Below are 21,780 nucleotides of genomic sequence, written 5' to 3' on the forward strand. Positions count from 1 at the left end.
TTGTTTTTACAAAAAAAAGAAAAAAAGGAAAGAAAAGGTGTGAGAGAAAGAAAGAAAAAGAAAGAAAGAAAGAAAGAAAGAAAGAAAGAAAGAAAGAAAGAGAGTTATGAACTAATGAAATTAATTTACTAACTCGATTTCAAAGCTGTTCTGTCTGCCCAGTAAGAACAGCAGTGGTCCATTATTCTAAACACTAGATGAAAAAAGTGGTATTTGTTTACTGGCTCTTCCAGACAATGGTTAAATTGATCTTTTGCTTTTGTTTTGTTTTGTTTTTCGAAACAGGCTTTCTCTGTGTAACTCTGGCTGTCCTGAAATGCACTTTGTAGACCAGGCTGGCCTCAAATTCTCAAGAGTTCCACCTGCCTTTGCCTTCTGATTGCTGGGATTAAAGGCAAACACCACCACTACTCCACCTATGTCATTTTCTTGCTTTTAACTCTCACCTCCATGTATCATAGAAAGGCTTTAAGAAAATTCCACAATTTTACTACTGCATTTTTTAATAACCCATTAGAAAAACAACTCCTTCATGGAGATGTAAAGACTCCCTTAATCATTTCCACTTTACCTTTAAAAAGGCAATTCCTTTTCATGCCCACCTCTGGACTACCCAGCTTGCCATGACCATAGCCATCACTGCTGTGTCTGTTTTTGAGGAAGGCTGGTTAGCCATGGTCCACCTTTGGCTGGCCCAGACATAATCCCTTTCCTTCTGCCTAGCTGCTACCTAAGACATGACACAGTGTCTAAGAACTCATACTTTGTGTAATCCAAGATCTGTCTTTCATTCCTTGACCTTTCTGTAGCCTCTACCTTTGGTAGCCAGCACTCACAAGCTGAAACCACATTTTTATGAAACATGCGCAGCACTCCCATTGATCATTTCTAATCTTACACTTATGAAGTCAGAAAAAAAGGAAGATATGACATACAGGACAGGGCTAGGAAGTCAAGCTATAACAGGAAAGATGTGACATGCTAAGGAATTCTATTTTTTATTCAAAAATTAGTGAGGAAGACACTGAAAACTATTTAAATCAGCTGTAGGATCATTCTGGAAAGTGTCACGAACAATGGATTGATAGTCAGTACAAGTTCAACTGAGACATTACAGAATTTGTAAGTTAATGAGAGTCTCTAGCAAGTTGAAGTAACTGTTCTAAAGCACTTGCACTCTTCATGGACATTCCAGGAACTCAATGCTTCACCACAGCCCATCACACAGACTGCCTTTCAACAACACAACCCTAGCCTTCTACATCATTTCTCATTACTCTATAAAAAGGCTACCATCCATTGTCAAGCTGGTAAATGTCTCAAATGCCAAAAGTCTACAGTCTACATCTTTCTTCAGTCTATATTCTCCATTTGAAAAGCTTTCTCTATTTTGGCTTCAGAATATCTACATTCTTCCTATCCTGTAAATGCCTTATAAAATGATACCTCCCACTGATCAGGATGACTTGCTGTAGTTTCTGATCTTGAAATCCTAAAGCCCTTGAAGACAGGATCTATAGTGTAACAAACTATTGTGTTTTTTAAACATTGAGTGACCAAAAAAAATGTATGATAATATTTTTAAATAGTTTGTACAACTACTAACTGGTGCTCTGTTTTCCAACATAAATTAACAAATGTGATCACCTTTATTGGTACAAAAATATCAAGTAATCCAAATCATAATAACAAAACATAGTTCAAAACATTTTTAAAGTAAATTGACTATTACTTGTGTTCAGTATAAATTGTGGAACAAACATTAATGAGCAAGCATACAACAGTTCCAGGATATTTATAAAGATAGCAACAAAAGCAAATGCAAAGCAGGAATCAATGCAATGACTACATTAATAGAAAAATTACAAGGTGTGGACTGTCATCTTGGCAAAAGCAAAGATATAAAAAGGTACCACTCAAAAGTCTCAGAAACACAAATGAAGCTGTTTTTCTACTTGATTTGAATCACTTAAGAGCAAATGATTACAAGCTATTACATCTTTTTAAAAACAAACTAAAAGAGAACATTATGCAGGCAACCCTACCTTTCTTTTTGCTTGTGTAATGCCCTAAAGTCAAGAGAAACAAACCATTGATAAGGTGTATTCAGTAAAGGTCTGTTCTTTCCAATTACAACTTGAAACAAGTGTTTATAACACAATGGAAAAGCCAGGAGTATTGTGGATACTGGAAACATGATTGCTTAAAATATTTTTAGAACCTACAAAGAAAACTTCATTGTAAAACTTATAATAAGCCTATAATTTAACTCTTACATGATCTGACAATTGCAAAATGGTTCTGCTAGATAAAACATTACATCATAAAGCAAAGCTGCTGGTGGCCCTTGAGATCCGAATATGTAATGTCCCAAAGGCTCTTGCTGAAGGCCTGATCTCCAGTTGGTGGCACTACTTTGGAAGGTCCTGGAAACTCTGCTTAGTCCAGTCTTGCTGAAGGAAACAGGTCACTTGGGACATGCCACTGAGAGGCTCCGTCTCATCCCCAGACCCTTGCTGCCTGTCATGACATACGGACTTTGTTCTGTTGCACATTCCTACCACAGGCCCACAGCATTGGAGTCAGCTGACCACAGACTGGACCTCTGAACTCTTTATACTCTTACACTGCTTCTCTCAGATACTTTTTACAGTAATGAAAAAAACCTGACTGAGCATAGTAGTTCATAAAACTGTTAACTGAAAATTTATAAGCGTATCAAATAAAAAATAATTAGTAACTAATACACTGTGGGGAATAGTGGATAGGCCCCTTTAAACGAAGATAGCTTTACAGAAAAGAAGCAAGCACTGTTTACAGTGGTTAATCTTGCTTAATATTAAAGTCCATTTCCCTAGTAAAATGCTCTCCTGTGCTGGAAACTAAATCCAGTGCCTTACTGAATTCAAAGCTCCAGGAAGAGTCTTATTATTACACATCACAAATTCTCACAACATTTTTTCCACCAAGAATTAATTTTGACTATACTAGTTGACCAGGTATCATCACATATGATCAACACTTCCCAAAAGTAAATTTAGGGATAAATTGAAACAGGCAAAACAACAGTCATTAATATAACATCTTACCTGAGTAAGATAGCGTCTATAGTCTTGCCTCAATTCTTCTTTTAATTTATGTTTCTTCCGTTCATAGTCTTCTCCAAGTGGTAAACTTAATCCATAATCAATTCCTAAATAGAAAACAATTTAAGTAGCATATTCCTTTTCAAAGCAATTTCAGTGATGTTCCCCCTCCTGTAACAAAGCATGCAAGGACTGTAATCAGTTAGATTTCATGTTTTGAATGCGTTGGTGGGTGACACACAGATGCAGTGGTAATTATTTCCACTTATGAACCCTACATCCTATTCCCCTACCCAGAACACTGTTTCTTGTGTCTCCTTCAGAGTATTCTATGTACCTACATTAAAATAATTTTAGGTTACTGTATATGCAAGGATGTGTGTAAGTACCTTTCTCCCTGTTTAGACAAATCATCAAGCATCTTGTTTTTCTTCTCTTTTTGTGTTTATTGTTGTTGGTGTTTTAAGACCAATTTCCTCCAGTAAGGCTGGACTAACCAGAATTCCCAGCACCTCCCAAATATAATTTTTAAAATTTTAGGAGATTAAAATAACCACTTCTAAGTCTGGAGATGTGGCTCAGTTGTTGAGTATTTGCCTAGCATACAGAAAACCCTGGGTTGGGTCCTTAACACTGCATAAAATATAGTAATACACATCTGTAATCCTAGAACTTGAGAGGGAGAGGCAGGAAGACCAGAAGTTTCATCAGATCACCCTTGGCTTCAAAGACTTTGAGGCCAGCCTAAGGTACATCAGACCCTGTCTCAAATTAATTAATTTTTAATTACTTACATAATTTATATAATATATAATTATAAAATAAAAAATATTACTTCTAAAAGAAAAAGCTTATAACTAATCTAGGTACTACAGAAGAAATAGTAGATGAATTTATAAACTGTCATAAAAACATCCAATTTTGTATTCCTTACAATTCAAGGAATTATGGATATGTTCTATGTATTGTCATCTGCTTTTGTTTTAGACCACTGAACTCAAAGAGGAAAGGCCAAGATTACATATGTATAAATGCATCCTACTGTTTTATAAAACACTACATTTTATTTTACACTATAAACACTATGAAATTCTTTTGATAAACATATCTCGACTATTTAATTCCTTGGTGATAAAGATTTAGTAGGCAGGGACATCTCAAGCATTCCCTGTGTCTTGTCTTTGCATCATCCTGAAAGGAAACTCCTCGATCCCAGAGAAATGGTGTGTTTTTTAATACATAATTTAAGCTGATGGAGAGAAACAGTAAGAGGGTTTCTTGTTTTGTCATTTTTTTAAGATGTATGTGTGCATGCACACAAATGCACATACACATGCAAGTATACACATGCCGTACAGGTATGGCAGTTAGAGAGCAACTCTGAGGACTCAGTGTCTCTCCTGCTATACTGGAGATTCCTAAGTTTGCTGGCCTTACTTTAATATTTTTAATTAGCATACAAACTAGCAGGCTTCATTCACATATGCATTCTATCTCTCATTCAACAGGAGTATGTGTGTAGAACTAAAGGATTAGATCATCAAAAACAAAGCCCATGCTGTACTCAACATTATAACACCTGGCATACAACTTATACCCATGAAATGTTTACCCAACCAACATACAAATGGACTGGGCATGGTGGGACACACATATAATGACAGCACTCAGGAGATGGAGGCAGAAAGACCAATTCAACGTCATCCTCGTCTGCATAGAGTTTGAGGCCTATCTAGGAAACATGAGACCCTGTCTCAAAAAATAAAACAAATTTGAAAATGAACATATAAATGAATGGCTGGGCAAGAGGAAGAAATGAGAAGGGAGGGACGAGAATAATCATCCTCTCTCATTTCTGCTTTTTAGCAGTTTGATTGCACTGAGAGGAAGGACTAATAGTTCCTAATAATTAGAATTACATGTCTAGTGACATGAAGTCACAATAGACATTCTGTGGTGTCAAGGAGAAAATGACAATGCTAAAAAAGGTGATACCTTCCTATAGGCCCAACTTTCCCAGGCTGAAAGCAATTTGTAGCTTCTTGGACAAATTCTTACAGTGCCTTTACTACAATCTTGAATTCTATTTGTGGGCTTCTCTAGAACTGGAAAATGTGAAATTATGTTCATTTATAAATTACTGACCCTATTAAGTTCAACTTAATTAAGAGTATTTGGTCTTCACAAATTCAGGTCTTCCAAACCTGAAACAAACTGAAGACTGTATGGAGTTTTTTTGCTTTGGTTTGGTTTGGTTTTTGGTTTTTCGAGACAGGGTTTGTCTGTGGCTTTGGAGCTGTCCTGGAACTAACTCTTGTAGACCAGGATGGTCTCAAACTCACAAAGATCCGTCTACCTCTGCCTCTAGAGTGCTGGTACTAAAGGTGTGCGCCATCACCGCCCAGCTTGAAGACTGTAAGTTTAAGGCATTCCTGAACCAGACTGAGCCTGACTGAGCCCAGATGGGCACTTAGTGAGACCCTGTCTCCAAAGCGAAGAAGTGTAGGAGTATAACTCAGTGCTAGAGAGCGCTGGCCCAAAAGGCACAAAGCCCTGGGTCTGATCCCCAGTACTGCAAAAGGAAACCACATTTGGTTTCCACCACTGATTCAAATACTACTTGTAACACTGGCTTAGTAAGCAGTCATGGAGAATGCTTCCTGTATTATTAGTAAATCTATTATAAGCTTGGAATAGTGGTGTACCCCTTTAATTTCAGCATTCCAGAGGCAGAGGCAGTTGATCTCTTAATTTTGAGGCCAGACTGGTCTATATAGCAAGTTCTAAGCCAGAAAAAGCTACACAGTACAACCTTGTCTCAAAAAAAAAAAAAAAAGAAAAGAAAAAAAAAATTATAAGCTTTAGGTTTAGTCAACATAAAATACCATCTAACTCTTATTTTTATCACCTAGTACATAAACAATCATAAAAACAAAAGGGTCTGGTGAGATACCTCAGTGGATAAAAGCACACGCCTCGCAAGCCTAACCTGAGTTCAATCTCTGGAACCCACAGAAGGTAAGAACTGACTCCAGCAAGTTGTCTGTCCTCCACAGCCTCTGTCGTACCTGCATGCTCGCTCGCTCTCTCTCTCTCTCTCTCTCTCTCTCTCTGTTTTCTCTCTCTCTCACACACACACCATACATACAATGATGATAAAGTAAAATGTATGTAAATAAAATTAACTAAATAGAACAATTTAGATATTCTACTCATTTCCATAAAGTACTAACAGTGGCACTTAAACTTGAGCTAAGAAACATAGTGAGACTTACTTAGCTGTTGCCCCTGATGATGCTAGTGGCAAGAAAAGTATTAGGGTCACTCAAAGTGATGTCACTACAAATAAGCATCAGTGACACTGGTAGTTAACATTATGCTTCATGACCAACAATCAAGAAGTAGTAGGCTCCTGTAAATACTTGTGAGATAAAAAATAATATTTAAACCTAAAGCATATAATCATTTTTAAATGAATTCACCTCCTAAGAAAGTACTCACAATAATTACTGTTCAAATTCCCAGAGATCATGTACTTTCCTCCATGTTATATAACAACCAACCAAGATAAATTATAGGGAGTTATTACAAGCCTTTATATAAGGTGGTTTAGGAAGACATGACCTGCACTGTCCAAAGCCTCAGCTACAGAGGTGTTCCTGCAAAGAACCCTAGATTCACAACACAGGATCAAGAGTGTCAGCATCTCATCTGCAGTAAAGTAAACCAACACCAAGTGTGCCATAAGAAACAACTAAAAGCTGCTGGCATTAGTAACCTTCCTTCATTAATCTAAATATTTACATCCCCTCTGTTTTACAATAATCTAACTTTTAGAACAATATAAAATTCTTCTGCCACTTCTTGTATTAAGTGACAAAACATGTACTTTGTTTTTGGAATAATATTTCTTTTCCAAATTTCCATAAAATTATTTTGAAATGTGTTTTTTAGTATCAGTCAGCCATGTTGAAATCAGTCAAGCACAGTAAAGCTCATCAGTGGTACCAGGACTTGGATGCTGAAGCAAGACAATACCAAGTTCAAGGCCATGAGCAGCACCTTATAAGAGCCTCAAAAACAAAGCAAAAAGCCAAGCTATGTAGGTTCTACTAACAAGAATAAAATCACTTCACCTTATTCAGCAAACCATAATCTTTTTGCTTTGCAGATTGCCAAACTGGTAACTTCAGAGCATATTAATAATAATGGTAAATAAATCATTTTTATTGGAATCTGAAGTGCTGAGTGGTGGTATTTTTATTTAAGAATCAGAGATGATTTCTAGAAATGTTAGCTAAAATCACCATGGACTTCAGACACAGAATGCATTCCTGCTCAGGGGTTGGGAACTGAAGAGGAACCAAAAAAGAACAAAGACAACAGAATGCTGAGAGTCTTCTAAGATCACCTCAAGCTTGAGGACTGAATAGAATTCACAACATGCAGGCATCACTGTATTCACAACTAAACTTTGTTATAGTAAAAAGATGAAAACCAAAATTAGCAATAGGAAGAGGCCTATGCAGCAAAATCCAGCAGAAACTAGGCATCAGCTACCAAGGGCTCATCCCTGATGGGGTCCTACAGAATATAGAAGTCCCTTCGACCACAGGTTGTGGCAACACACATGGAGTGTTATCCCCCAGGAAGCTATTAGAGAATCAATGCCAAAGATTTTATAAAATGACCACTACTCTAGGTTTTGCAGGAGAAAGTGAATAGTCAGTATCCAGTGTTTTACAGACTGGGGCACAATGAGCCACTGTTCTCATCATTTATCAGTAGTTTTGCATCAGTATGGGGACCGCTTATGGGTAAGTTCCAAGCACAGGCGAATCTTACAATAAAACTTTCTAAGGACAAGCAGACCAAGGTCAACTATGTCAACAGTTTTCTGCACAAGGAGGGACTAGAAACAGAAGAAAAAAAAACAAAAGTGGCCCTGTCAAGCCAAGTGAAAACAACGTATCATTAAAGAAGAGAGAAAATACTTCATAAAGATGACAAATTTTTTTATAAAATGAAATTTCAGAAACAACCATTAAATACAACTGTGTTTGAATTATTAGTGACCTTGAACTCTATGGGTAAGCAATAAAAGAGGAAGCCTGATTAAACTTGGAGACAGAAAAACAATTCATTAAAAGTTTTGCTGTAGCTGGGTATTGGTGGTGCACTCCTTTAATTCCAGCACTGGAGAGGCAGGCACATCTCTATGAGTTCGAGACCAGCCCAGTCTACAAATCAAGTGCCAGGACAGGCTCCAAAGCCACAGAGAAACCCTGTCTTGGGGGGAAAAAAAAGTTTTGCTGTAACAGAGCATCAACTCCATATGGACTAATGATCTCAACATTAAACCTGGTACCCTGATCCTGTCAGAAAAGAAAACAGGAAATATGTGAAGTTGCACTTTTTTCTTTGGGCTATCAACCAGCACCCACATAAAGAAATGGAGATTTATTGTTAATTATGAATGCTCAACCTTAGCTTAGGCTTGTCCCACTAGCTCTTTTAACTTAATTCAACCAGTTTCTATTCATCTACATTTTGCCTCAAGGCTTTTTACCTTTCTTTCATTCTGTATGTCTTATTGTCCTGCTTCTTCTGTGGTTGTCTGTCTGGCCAGTCCCTGGTGTTGTAATTTAATAAAAGCAGCTCTTGAGAGAAAGATGCCATAAGACAGGGTTCAAGCAGAGGGTTTTTTTAATTAGGAAAAGATTTCATAAAAAGGGGAAAGGGGAGGGGGGTGACCAGCCTCCAAAGACAGCAAGAGAGAGGAAAGAGGGAGAAAAAGAGGGGAAAAGAAAGCAGAACAATGAGAGGGAGGAAAGGGGGGGATAAAGGGAGAGAAAGGGGGGAAAGGGAGAGGGAGAGGGAGAGGGAGAGAAGAAGGATGGGAGGTGGGCAGGACCCTTTTAAAAGGGAACATAGTGAATATGCACAGGTGGCTACAGCTGAGGGAACATCCTGTCAGAACCCCAAGGACAGGCAATATACATGCCTGAATACTAACATCTGGTATCTCCCTGTTGTCTCTTATTGTTTCTCCTTTTTTCCTCTCCAGCCTAAATAACTCGTCCTACTTACTCTCCTTGGCCAGAAGTCCCACCTATACCTCCTCTCTCACTATTGACCATTCAACATTTTTTATTAGGAAGGCAAGGTAAAAGAGCAACATACTTTTACATAGTTAAACAAATATTAAATAAAGGCAACACATCTTTGCATAGTTAAACAAATATTCCACAACAAATATGACTTAGCCTTATCCACAGAGGTAGATATCTGCAGTAAAATAATGTTTGCTGAACACAACAGCACCATAACACATTCAAAGTCATAGCAGCTATAAATGCATGCACAAAATGAAGATCCAAACACAAAAACAGATGGAGAAGACCTCACAGAGAAGCTACACCTAGCTGAGGAGTTATTAGCAGCTGTCAGGTGCTAGAGGATATGTGCTAGTTTTCTTCTTGGATGTAGCCCATCAGACACTATTGTGTCATACACCCATACACATATACCTAGCATTATGTGGACTCGGTAGATTTTTTTAAAAAGAGGACATGAAGTTGGGAGGAGGGGAAAGTAGAGGAGGTGACAGTGAAGGAAATGGAAGGGGAGAATGGAGAAGAGTGACTCAATCAAAACACTATAGATAAATAATATATAATATTATATATATAATCAGACAATAAAAGATCAGTAATTTTTTAATAACCCCATGGTTGTTAAATTTTATTCACTCAAATTCAGCTATATAGGGCCACATACAAAAGACTGGATTTCACAAATAGAGGTTTTGCCAAAGACATAACAGAAGCAAGGTGAAATGAACCATGCAAGGGAGTTTTGTGAACTGGATCACAGAAGTAAGTCGTTTTATCAACTTGATGTAAGCTAGAGTCATCTGTGAAGAGAAAATGTATCCATCAGACTGACCTACTGTATGTCTATGGGGGCATTTACTTGATTAATGATTGATGCAGGAAGGGTCCAGACCACTGTAGGAGGTGAAATCCCTGGAAAGTGGTCTTGTATTGTGAGATAATCTTTTGGTACACTATGAAGATGTGTCTCTGCCAAGGCACCTTCTGATTGGTTTAACAAAGAGCTGAACAGCAAATAGCTGGGCAGGAGAGGATAAGCGGGACTTCGGGTCAGAGATAGGAACCTCTGGGTAAGAATCTGAAGTGGGGAATTTGCAAGCCAGACGCTGGAGAGAGTGGCATGCATGGCACTGAGCAGAGGTAACAAGCTCCATAGCATAATATAAATGGGTTAATTTAAGTTCTAAAAGCTAGTTGGGAGCAAGTCTTCATAATTAAGGCCAAGCTTTCATAATTAATAAGTCTCCATGTTATTATTTGGGAGCTGATAGATCAAAGAAAGTCCAGTCTTTTTTTTTCAAGACAGGGTTTCTCTGTGTAGCTCTGACAGTCCTAGAACTCACTATGTAGACCAGGCTGGCCTCAAACTCACCAAGATACGTAGCACGAACAATAAAAACCCAGCGATATTAGGGTTAAAGCTGAAGATCAGAGAAACAAAGCAGCCAGCCACTAGAGAGTTCTCAACTCTATCAATGCTCGGACAGAAGGCACAATCGTATCCCCAGACTATACTGATTCTCAGACAGGCTAGACTGCAATGTGTTCTTGTCTCCTCCTGCCTTATATTCCTCTCTCTGCCCAGCCACTTCACTCCTGTCTCCACCTCCCTAGTGCTGGGGTTAAAGGTATGAGCTCTGTTTCTCTTTTAGACTGATTCATTCTCATGTACCCCAGGATGGTCTTGAACTCACAGAGATCTGATCTGCCTCTGTCTCTGGAGTCCTGGGATTAAAGGTGTGTCCCACTTCTATGGCAGTGGCTAGCTTTACATTCTGATCTTCAGGCAAGCATTATTATATCATAAACAAAATATCACCACAGTAAAAAACAAGAGGATGTGTTTAGGGCCCAGTAAGATGGCTCAGTAGATTAAGACATCTTCTGTCAGGCACCATACCTACCTTGCTCTTCTGTTCGGTTTGGGGAGTGGGAATGAAAGGAGAAGGAAGAGGAGAAGGGGAGAGAAGGGCGGAAGAGAGAGGAACGGAGGGAGAGAAGGGGAAGGGGAGAGAAAAAGATGGGGGAGTATAGGGGAAGCTGTAGCCACGCCTGCTTAGGGGCTGGCTAAAGGTGTGTCTGACCACGCCTGCAAGGGCGTGGTCAGGGTGATGTAGAGTGAGAGTTGGTCAGATGCTGGTTTCTGGTTTCAGTTTCACTTTCAGCTTGCTGTACAGACTGCTGCCCAGCTGGCTGGCTAGGTCGCTCTGTAAGTAAGGCTTTTTCCCTATTGAAATCCCTTGTATTTCTACCTGGCTCCATATTGGTAATTTCCCGCCATATCTGGTGTCAGGAGCGGAATCTTGGCCCCATTTGGGACAGCCTGCAGGTCCCACAGGGACGGCGGCCTAGGCCCAGAAAGCGCACTCTCTCCACAGGTGCTCCGAGCCTGCAGCCGACCCACTGTACCACACAAGTGCGTTCCAGCTACTGTTGAGCTGCTCAGAACTGACAGCCCAGCTGGGATATTTCCACAGACCTCCCCACGGTTACTTTGGGTAGGAAGAGCCTTCCCCAGGAGACCACGAAGGCGCCAGGAACCTAGAGGTTTCAGCTAAGGTAGAATGGGACATAGTAAGAGAAATTGTAGACAAACGAATTCTAACAATGCCTCATACGGAAGGCCAGTGCCTTCTGGATTGTGGAGAAGATGTAGTAAGGGCAGGCACTAGACCAATGAATGTAGATCGACCAGGGACATGCAAGGAAACCTGCTAAGGCCAGGGAAACCCTGAGGGGGGCTTCAAGAAGGCCCCCCATATCAAGAAAGGTCCAGTCAGTGGAAGACAATCTCTCACAGGATGGATAGTTCTTTGCCTATTGTGAAAAATAATACTGCTCTAGATGGTAGTTTGAACAATGATGAAGAATCAAATGTGACTGGACAAAATGAGAAACGCATATTTTGGCAAACTTCTATTAATGATACAAGGCCTCAATTAAAAGTGAAAATTAATGATAAAGTTATTAATGGCTTAGTAGACACTGGGGCGGATGTGACTATTACCCAAAAGTCTTGGCCTCAGAAATGGCCTCTTAAAGAGGCAAATGTACAATTTTTAGGAATTGGAACTCTATCTAGAGTTCAACAGAGTGTTAACTCGGTGGTGTGCATTGGACCGGAAGGACAGAAAGGGAGACTGAAACCATACATGGCAGTTATAGCTATAAATCTCTGGGGTCGTGATCTCTTACAGCAATGGAATACTCAGATTAATATTCCTCCACTGTCAGATACAAATTATGTACAATCTTTAGATAGTAGAAAAGATCTGGTAAGACGCTATGGAAAACAGTTACCAACCATCCATGCGGTACAGAAACTAGGTACAAATGATGGACCATTAGAGGAGCCAAAGCCCTACCACTGAAGTAGCTTACAAATGAAACTGTTTGTGTAGGACAATGGCCTATGACCTCTGAGAAGCTAGAGGCTTTAGAAAAGTTAGCACAGGAACAGCTAGAGGCTGGACACATAGAATCTACCATCCCTTGGAATTCTCCTGTATTTGCTATCAAAAAGAAGTGATGTAAGTGGAGAATGGTGACAGACCTGAGAGCCATAAATAAGGTAATTCAACCAATGGGCTCTCTGCAACCTGGAATGCCATTAACTTCCTTGATACCTAAAGGATGGCCAATCACAGTCATTGATCTAAAAGACTTTTTTCACAATACCGTTACAGGAAAATTATAGAGAAAAATTTGCATTTACTATACCAACTCTTAATAATTCACAGCCAGTTAGGAGATATCAGTGGAGGGTTTTGCCACAAGGAATGCTAAATAGTCCTACTTTGAGTCAGTACTTTGTACAGCAACCTTCGGAAATAATTCATAAGAAATTTTCACAATCTCTTGTTTATCATTACATGGATGACATTCTTTTATCAGTTTCCAATAAGGAAACTTTGGAATGTATGTTTGAAATGGTGAAGAAAGTTCTGCCTCATTGGGGACTACAGATTGCCCCAGAAAAGATACAAAGAGGAGATTCTATTAACTATTTACGTTACAAGATGGGCTTAAAAAGAATCAGGCCACAGAAGGTACAAATTAGGAGAGATCGTTATCAAATTCTTAATTCTCATCAGAAATTATTAGGGGAAATTTCTCAATTACAAACGATTATTGGTGTAGAAGGACATAACTTAAAGCATTTAAAAATTGCCCTTAGAGGTGATAAGGACCTAAACAGTCCTAGAATATTATCTGCTGAGGCAGAAAAAGTTACAATGGGTAAAAAATAGAATATTGAATGCACATGTAGATCAGATAAACCTTGATTTAGACTGTATTCTGGTTATATTGCCATCCAGAGAATACCCTTCTGGAATTCTGATGCAAAGGGAAGACACTATATTGGAATGGATATTTCTGCCACATAAACAGAATAAAAAGTTAGACATATGTAGAAAAGATTTCTGATTTGATTTTAAAGGGCAAATTAAGACTTCGCAACTGACTGGAAAATAACCAGCAGAAATTATAGTACCTTTAACTAATGAAGAAATTTCCTCCTTGTGGAAGGATAATGAATATTGGCAAATAGCTCTTACTGATCTTTTGGGAACAATTAGCAACAATTATCCCAAAACTGACAGAATTAAATTCATAAAAAACACAGTCTGGATTCTTCCACGTATTGTAAGACAGACTCCCATTTCTAGAGTTCTTACCTTCTACACCGATGCCAACAAATCAGGTAAGGCAGGTTATAAAGCAGGTGAGGTAAGTAAAGTAGTTCAAAGTCCATATAAATCTGTACAGAAGGCAGAATTATATGCAATTCTCATGGTACTCATGGATTTTACAGAACCTCTTATATAGTTACTGATTCTCAATATGCAGAGAGAGTCATGTTACACATTGAGACTGCAGAATTCATTCCTGATAATACAGAATTAACTTCACTGTTTATACAATTACAGGAAACAATCAGAAACAGAAGTAATCGTATATACATTACACATATCAGATCCCATACGGGTCTGCCAGGCCCACTAGCACAAGGCAATGATGAGATTGATCGTTTATTAATTGGAAGTGTGCTAGAAGCCTCAGAATTTCATAAGAAACATCATGTAAATAGCAAAGATTTGAAAAAGGACTTCACCACCACTTGGCAACAAGCCAAGGAGACAGTGAAAAACTGTCCTACTTGTTCTTTTTATAATCAAATTCCATTGCCAGCAGGTTGTAATCCTAAAGGCATTCAGAGAAATGAGGTTTGGCAGATGGATGTCTTTAACTTTGCAGAATTTGAAAATTTGAAATATGTGCATCATACTACAGACATATTCTCAGGGTTCCAATGGGCTACTGCTCTTAACTCTGAAAAAGCTGATTCTGTTATTACACACCTGCTAGAGGTGATGGCAGTTATGGGTATACCTGCACAAATAAAAACTGACAATGCTCCAGCATATGTCTCCACAAAATTAGAACAATTTTTCAAATATTATAACATAAAGCATCGGTATGCCACACAATCTTACAGGAGAAGCAGTGGCTGAGAGATCCAATAGAACACTAAAGGAGATGCTCAACAAACAAGCTTGGAAGACTAAACCCCCAAACATAGGTCGCATAATCCTTTATTAACACTAAACATTCTTAATGCCAATGAAAAAGGACAAACAGCTGCGGAAAGACACTGGACTACAGAAAAAAACTGCTGAACTGAATCAGCTGGTATACTTCAAAGATGTACTAACCTCTGAATGGAAACCAGGACGTGTGCTACGTTGGGGTAGAGGTTTTGCACTGGTTTCCACAGGAGAAGAAAAACTTTGGAAACCATCAAAGTTGATCAAGATTCTCGTTGAAAAGGAAAAATCTCTCGACGAGGACAAATGACAGGTATTCTACTAAGGTATATCTTATAAACTAAATAGAAACCTCGCAAAGGAAAGGGAAGTGTCTTGCTTTTATCTTCACAGGAAAACTCATCTCCAGAAGGCAAAGGACACTGCATGGGTAGATGCTTAAGAAAAGGTAGTTATAACTATCAAACAAAAGGAACGTGCCATATGGTAAACTTTACGGCTGTCACTCAGAGAACTCTATTTCTCTATTTCCTAGTCCCTATTCAATTAAACCAATGCTGGATTTAGGGTGGATTTGGCTTTCCTCCTCTAAAATCCAAGCACGTTGTTTAACTAAACTTTAGAGTTTCTGTATTGTATCAAGAAGCCAATTGATGTAATACAGAATAAGAGAAGAATTTGGGGACTGTCTTTGTCTTTTCTTGGCTCTTTCCTTCAAGGTATACACCCTCTCGTAATCGTTATTCTCCCATGGTTGCCTTTCCCAGTATGTGTACATACACAAGCAAACATTTCTCTGCTAACTGTTTATGTTTGAGTCCCACACAGCCAATGAAGACCTGCCTGACAGCAATCCCTGGACACCCTGGAAAGAAAATGGGCCACACCTCCTCGACTGCACTGGATCCAACTTGCCTCATTTCAACTGACACTCCAGCCAGAGGTTCAATCAAGTTGAGGATTTCAAGTGAGATCTTCAATCAAGCGAATCCCATGTAACATGGACTGGATACAATCCATTCAAGACATTCACTATACTAACATTTTCTTCCTACAGGACCTCACAAGGATGTCATCCCATTTCAGCAGGAAGTAACTTGGAGAATGCTACGTCCCTTTTCCCCATTGTTGTCATTTAGGATAGTGTATATACCTAAGTTAGGGATAGCTTGCTATTGTTTATGGTTGGGATTGGAAGGTGTTCAGGCTTGGACACCTCTTTCAGATGACTTTAGGGTTTAGTTAAAATAGATAATTAGGATGTGACATAAGCAGACTGTTGTATCTTCTTATATTTCACCTTTATGATTATTAATTTTGGATACTTTACACTGTTAAGTTTTAATCCTCTTTTAGACTAAAAGGGGAATTGTAGGGGAAGCTGTAGCCACGCCCGCTTAGGGGCAGGGGAGGGGAGAGAGGGGAGAAGGGGGAGGGGGAAAGAGAGGGAAGGGGGAAGAGAGGGGGGAGAGAGAGGGGAAAGAGGAGAGAGAGGGGAGAGGGGAGAGAGGGAGGAGAGGGGAGGGGGGAGAGAGAGGGGAGAGGGAGGAAAGGGGAGAGGTGAGAGGAGAGAGAGAGAATATGTTCTAAGTTGGAACGCAGGTCTTTGTAAATACGTGACAAACACTCTACCATGAGGTACATCTCTGGACCTTTTAAGATACTCTTCTGGCAAATTTGCCTCTTAAACACTGAAGTTTATCAAGTCCAAATGTAGGTACTTGGTTTCAGAAGACATTATAATACTACCTTAAATCTTTATATGGGATGGAAAATGGAAAATAACAATATTGTCCATATACATCATCATTATCTTAATAAAATGAATTTACAAAATCATAAAATTTAGTGTTATTTGGTATTTGTACATTAAGCCATCAATAGTTTTCACTGGCAAAAATGAGTATCTGTGGTTTATATACTACTGATTATGAACTACTATATTTAATTATGATGTCACAGACATTTCCAAATTGATGTGTATTAGATGGGAATTTAAGATCATCCTACACAAGGTGAGACATTGTTTTGAGGCAGGTTCTCTTTACTGTTCAACACTACATATACCAGGCTAGTGGCCAGCAAACTTCCAAGAACTCTGTTTCTGCCTCCTAGCTCACTCCAAGAACACTGACATTACAGATTTGAGCTGCCACGGCAACTTCCCCTGGGGATTTATTTGAAGTCCTCACACATGCATGGCAAGCCTTTTACCCGCTGAGCCATCTCCCAAACCCCATATTTAGCCTAATTTTAATGATACAAGTAATTCAGTTTAAAGCTATGAAACAAGAAAATTTGTGTTTGCTAGTTTTATTTCAATTTGATCCAAGCTAAATTCATCTGAGAAGAGAAAACCTCAGTTGAAAAAAAATGTCTCCATAAGATTGGGCTGTAGGCAAGCCTGTAAAGGGTTTTCTTAATTAATGGGGAGAGCATAGCCCATTGTGGGTGGGTCCACCCCTGGGCTGGGGGTCCTGGGTTCTATAAGAAAGCTGAGCAAGTCAAGTGGAGTAAGCCAGTGAGCAGCACTCCTCTATGGCCTCTGCATCATATCCTGCCCACAGGTTCCTGATCTGAGTTCCTGACTTAGCTTCCCTCAGTGGACTATGATTCAGGATATGTTAGCCAAATAAGCCCTTTCTTCCCCAAGTGCTTTTGGTCATTGTGTTTTATAACAGCAACAGTAACCATAAAGAAGGAAAAATTGTATAACATTCTTTAGTAATATTCAATGTAAATCAAATATAGTTATTTTAGATGACAATTTTTAAAAGGTCCCATGAAAATTAAACCCTATATTCCCAAGATAACTCACTTTATTTTTAGGAAGAGAACATTCATTCATTCAAAATATCTTTTCCAAGCAAATAAGTGTCAAGCACTGTGCCAATTAGCAAAAATATGCCACAGCAGAAATGTCCACCCCAATCCAGCAGTGAAAGCTAAAATTAGACAAGGAGATGAGAAGCCATTGAAGGGTTTGAAACATAGATTAATATACCAAATTCATTTCTTGAAAAGATACTAAATAGCATGCAAAGACATAAGAGGACTTCACAAAGAAAAGGTTATCAGAATACTCAAGAGAATGGAAGCCTGCAGACAACAATCAGTGGGATTGGAGAAACGTGAACTGACTCGACATTAGGAATTCTATTAAAATCCACTGCACCTCCCTAATTATTTGATGTGACAAGCAAAAGAAAAATAAATAAATAAAATAAAAGGGGGGGTCAAGAATGAGGAAGCAAAGCCGGGTGGTGGTGTCGCAAGCCTTTAATCCCAGTACTCAGGAGGCAGAGGCAGTCGGATCTCTGTGAGTTCGAGACCAGCCTGGTCTACAAGAACTAGTTCCAGGACAGCCTCCAAAGCTACAGAGAAACCCTGTCTCAAAAAAACCAAAAAAAAAAAAAAAAACCCAAAGAAAAAAGGATTGAGGAAGCAGCTTGCTAAGATGGCAAGAACCAGAAATCTTAAGAGGCCATGATATCCACGTAGAAGCAACCATCCAGTAGGAAGTAAAAAGTTCATAAAAGAAAGTGGGGTGGAAATAAAATTCAGAAGAAACTGAGATTTGAGTACAGGTTTTCAAATCATATTTACACTGTTTGAGAAAAAAAAAAAGAACTGTCCTGTGAGTGGATGCAGTCACTTGAGAAGTTATAAAGCAAAAGAACAGCCTAGATCAGAGCTCAATCACTCCAATTTAAGAACAAAGGCTGCTGCACATTGTATTTTAGAATGTTACTCGTATGTAAGGGGCAGAGAATAACTCCCTTGCAGAAGATGTAAAATACAAGGAAACATTATTATTTATGGCCCAATTACATGTCAATTGTCTTTTCTTACATATTCAATTACTGTTCATAACAACCCTAGGAGACGATGTCCATACAACAAGGAAAAAAAACTTAAAACAAACATGCCACATCACAAAGGCATGGCAACCCAATCAAGCCAACTTAACCCCAAAATTTCAGTGCTTTTGCCTAAGCTTAATGATTTATTATCAAAAATAATCTATTATTAAATTTTTTAATTATCTCTTAGAATTTTAGAATTTCATACAAATTTCAGATGAGAAAATAATCCAACTTACTTTACATTTTTAATTTTATTGTATGAATGTTTTGCCTGCATGTATGTCTGTTCACTACATGTGTACCTGGTCCTAGTAGATGTCAGAAGAGGGCATCAGATCTCTGAATCAGGAGTCACAGGCAGTCAGCTGTAAGTTACTAGATGATGGGAGCTGGGAACTGAACCCAAGCAGTCTGTAAGAGCAGCCAGTGCCCTTAACCACTGAGCCGTCTCTCCACACCCTAGTATTATCTAACTTACTTTATAGTCAAAGAAACTAATGAGTTTAGATATTAAGGAAATTTACTAAAATATAATAGCTCATTTCCCTATAGCTGCATATTAACTAATAATTTTCAAGAATCAAATTTGAGTTACCTATATATCTGATACTGATACTAAGCGCATCACTTTGAGTTGTTCTAATAAAAATAAAAATAAGAAATAAAAATAAAAAGCCCTTTAACTACTGTCTCTTAGCTAGCCACTCTACTACTAAAAGCAAAGCAGTAACAGAAAATACACCTGTGATCATGAAATAGTCCAGTGAAAACAATGACTGAATCAAATGAATTCATTGTATTTGACTTACTTTCGGTGAACGTTTCGGTCGCCATCAATGAATCACACAAGATACATATTATTGACAATATTCCTGTTTTAACATTAAAAATATCAACAAACTAACATTTAGCTTTTTTATAAAGTTTTCAAATACTTCATAGTAAGGCATAATTTTAAAAATCAGTATGGCTGTAGTATTAACTTTCTAGTTCCAATCTGGATGTCCTTGGGCTGGGGAGCTTAATAGGTAAAGAGCTTGCCATTAAGAATGAGGACCCCAGTTCAATCCCTAGCAGCTATGTAGAAAACTGGGTGTGGCACATGCTTGGAATCCAGGAAGAACCAAGTGGAACCCAACCTCTGGAGCACTGCCAGAAAGCTCAGCTCCCAATAAGTTAGCATGTCTCAAAGTGGATCTCTCCTGAGAACTACACCCAAGATGGCCTCTGGTCCCCACGTGTACATGTACACTTGAACACACACAGCCACATAGAAAATGGTCCTCAATAACTTTTCATATACTTTACACTTCCCTCATTCTTTCTTATTAAAATTATTTATTTGTAAATGTATGTGTACAGCACCATGTGGGTCCTGGGGATGAAACACAGGTCCTCAGGCTTGTTGGCAAGCATCTTTACCAGCTGAGCCATCTTGCCAGGCCTGTGAATTTTAAACAAAGTCTACCAGTTTCAATCAACAAATACAGGCTCTCTCATGTTCACACATACAAAAACACACTCAAAACTTTTTAAAACTTTGTTGTTAATTTTTAGTATGTCACACCATTTCTAATATTATTTCCATCAATCACAACCAGACAATATCAATGAAATAGGTACAAAATTCTCCAAATTACATTTCATATGAAGTCTGTATTACCATATGTAAGATTCTAAAATAAAGTTACAAAGAAATATTTTTTTCCTGGAGAAACAAACCTCTTTCACAATACCCTGTTATGCCATGTTAAAATCAGCTCCGCACTGGTAGTACCGTACCTAAGGAGCCCATGGGCTGCTGGCTGTTCGGTGGTATGTTCTCCTTAGCCATAGAGATTAATATTTTACTGTTTTCAGAGAGTTTCTCTGGTGCCTTTCCCTGGAAAAGACATGATATTTACAAATCAAAAAGGAAGGACAAAAACCGTACAATCCATCTCAAAACTTATTCAACATATTAAATACCTTAGGGAGAAAAAAAACTATACAACAGAGATTGAAGCAAAATTTGAGAAATGAACCAAAATTACTTACATACTGTAACACCTGTTGTGATACCTAACTCATTCTCTTAGAAATACGTCTCTGTGAAATGCCAGGCACTGTGCCCAACACTAGAAACGTTAAAACAAAACTGAAAGCTTCTGTTAGTTTATACACTGCCGGTGGACATGAGGAAACTAACATATGTAAAGAGTGGGGATGAGGAGACAGCTCAGTTGGTAAAGTACATTCCCTGAAAGTGTGAGGACCAGAGTTTGCATTCCCAACACCACATAAAATTTTGCCAGGCCCAGCAGCATTTGTCTGGACCCAGGCTCTGGGTATCAGAGAGACACAGATCTTCACGTTCTTCAGCCAGGCAGCACAGCAAATTCTATGAAGTCCAGGTTGAGTGAGAGGTTCCCATCTCATAAAAGAAGGTGGCAGCAATCAAGGAAGACACCTAATGTGGACATCAGGCTTCCTTCTACACCATTCAAACCCACATGCACATACTTATCATTCTCTCTGTGACTCTCTCTGTCTCTCATTCTCTCTCTCTCTCTCTCTCTCTGTGTGTGTGTGTGTGTGTGTGTGTGTGTGTGTGTGTGTGTGTGTGTGTGTGTGTCTGTCTCTCTCTCTCAGGGAGGGTCTATGGGTCTATGAAAACAAAAGACAGAACAAGATTAAAAGACCCAGAAATACTGAGGGAGGGCCTGCAAGGCCTCAACAAGCAGTGATTCTTGAACTAGTACATAAAGGTCATTTAGTAAAGCTGTAAAGTGACATGCTCAAACATGCAAACCACTCTCAGTATCAAATAAATATGAGCACACCCTGCCTGGTGCTGAGTGAGTGTACCAGCCTGAATCCATCCCTGTGTGTACCTGAACTATGAGTATGATGGGCCATTTGGGTGAGGGTACCAACCTGAATTCATCCCTGTGTCTACCTGAACAAACTATTTACTCCTTTTAGTCTCATTTTCTTGATCTCTAAAAAAACAAAAAAAAAAAAAAACACCTCTACTTGATAAAGATGTTGCGACTAGATGAAATGCTACATACACAGCTCCTGAGGCAACCCCTTGTACACGGCAGACTGTCTGGGAGGAAGACAGCCATGGACAGTGCTCAAAAGAACGAGCACTTAGGGTTGGAGAGATGGCTCAGCGGTT

General features: G+C 38.9%; 1 protein-coding gene across 13 annotated transcripts in view; it reads right to left on the reverse strand.

Annotated features, from left to right (window-relative positions):
* Positions 1–21,780, reverse strand: part of LOC100751044 (centrosome and spindle pole associated protein 1) — a 99,227-nt gene that overhangs the window by 64,040 nt on the left and 13,407 nt on the right. For 6 of the 13 annotated variants that reach the window (XM_035440013.1, XM_035440016.1, XM_035440011.1 and 3 more), the window contains 4 exons: positions 20,400–20,499; positions 19,427–19,489; positions 3,090–3,193; positions 2,046–2,069 (listed from right to left, as the gene is read on the reverse strand). In XM_035440013.1, coding sequence (XP_035295904.1) covers positions 2,046–2,069; positions 3,090–3,193; positions 19,427–19,489; positions 20,400–20,499 — 291 coding nt within the window. The remainder of the gene's footprint in view (positions 1–2,045; positions 2,070–3,089; positions 3,194–19,426; positions 19,490–20,399; positions 20,500–21,780) is intronic. The other 7 variants (XM_035440019.1, XM_035440018.1, XM_035440017.1 and 4 more) reach the window with 3 other exon arrangements.

The sequence above is a fragment of the Cricetulus griseus genome, chromosome 2 (genome assembly GCF_003668045.3).
Source record: "Cricetulus griseus strain 17A/GY chromosome 2, alternate assembly CriGri-PICRH-1.0, whole genome shotgun sequence".
NCBI classification, from domain to species: domain Eukaryota; kingdom Metazoa; phylum Chordata; class Mammalia; order Rodentia; family Cricetidae; genus Cricetulus; species Cricetulus griseus.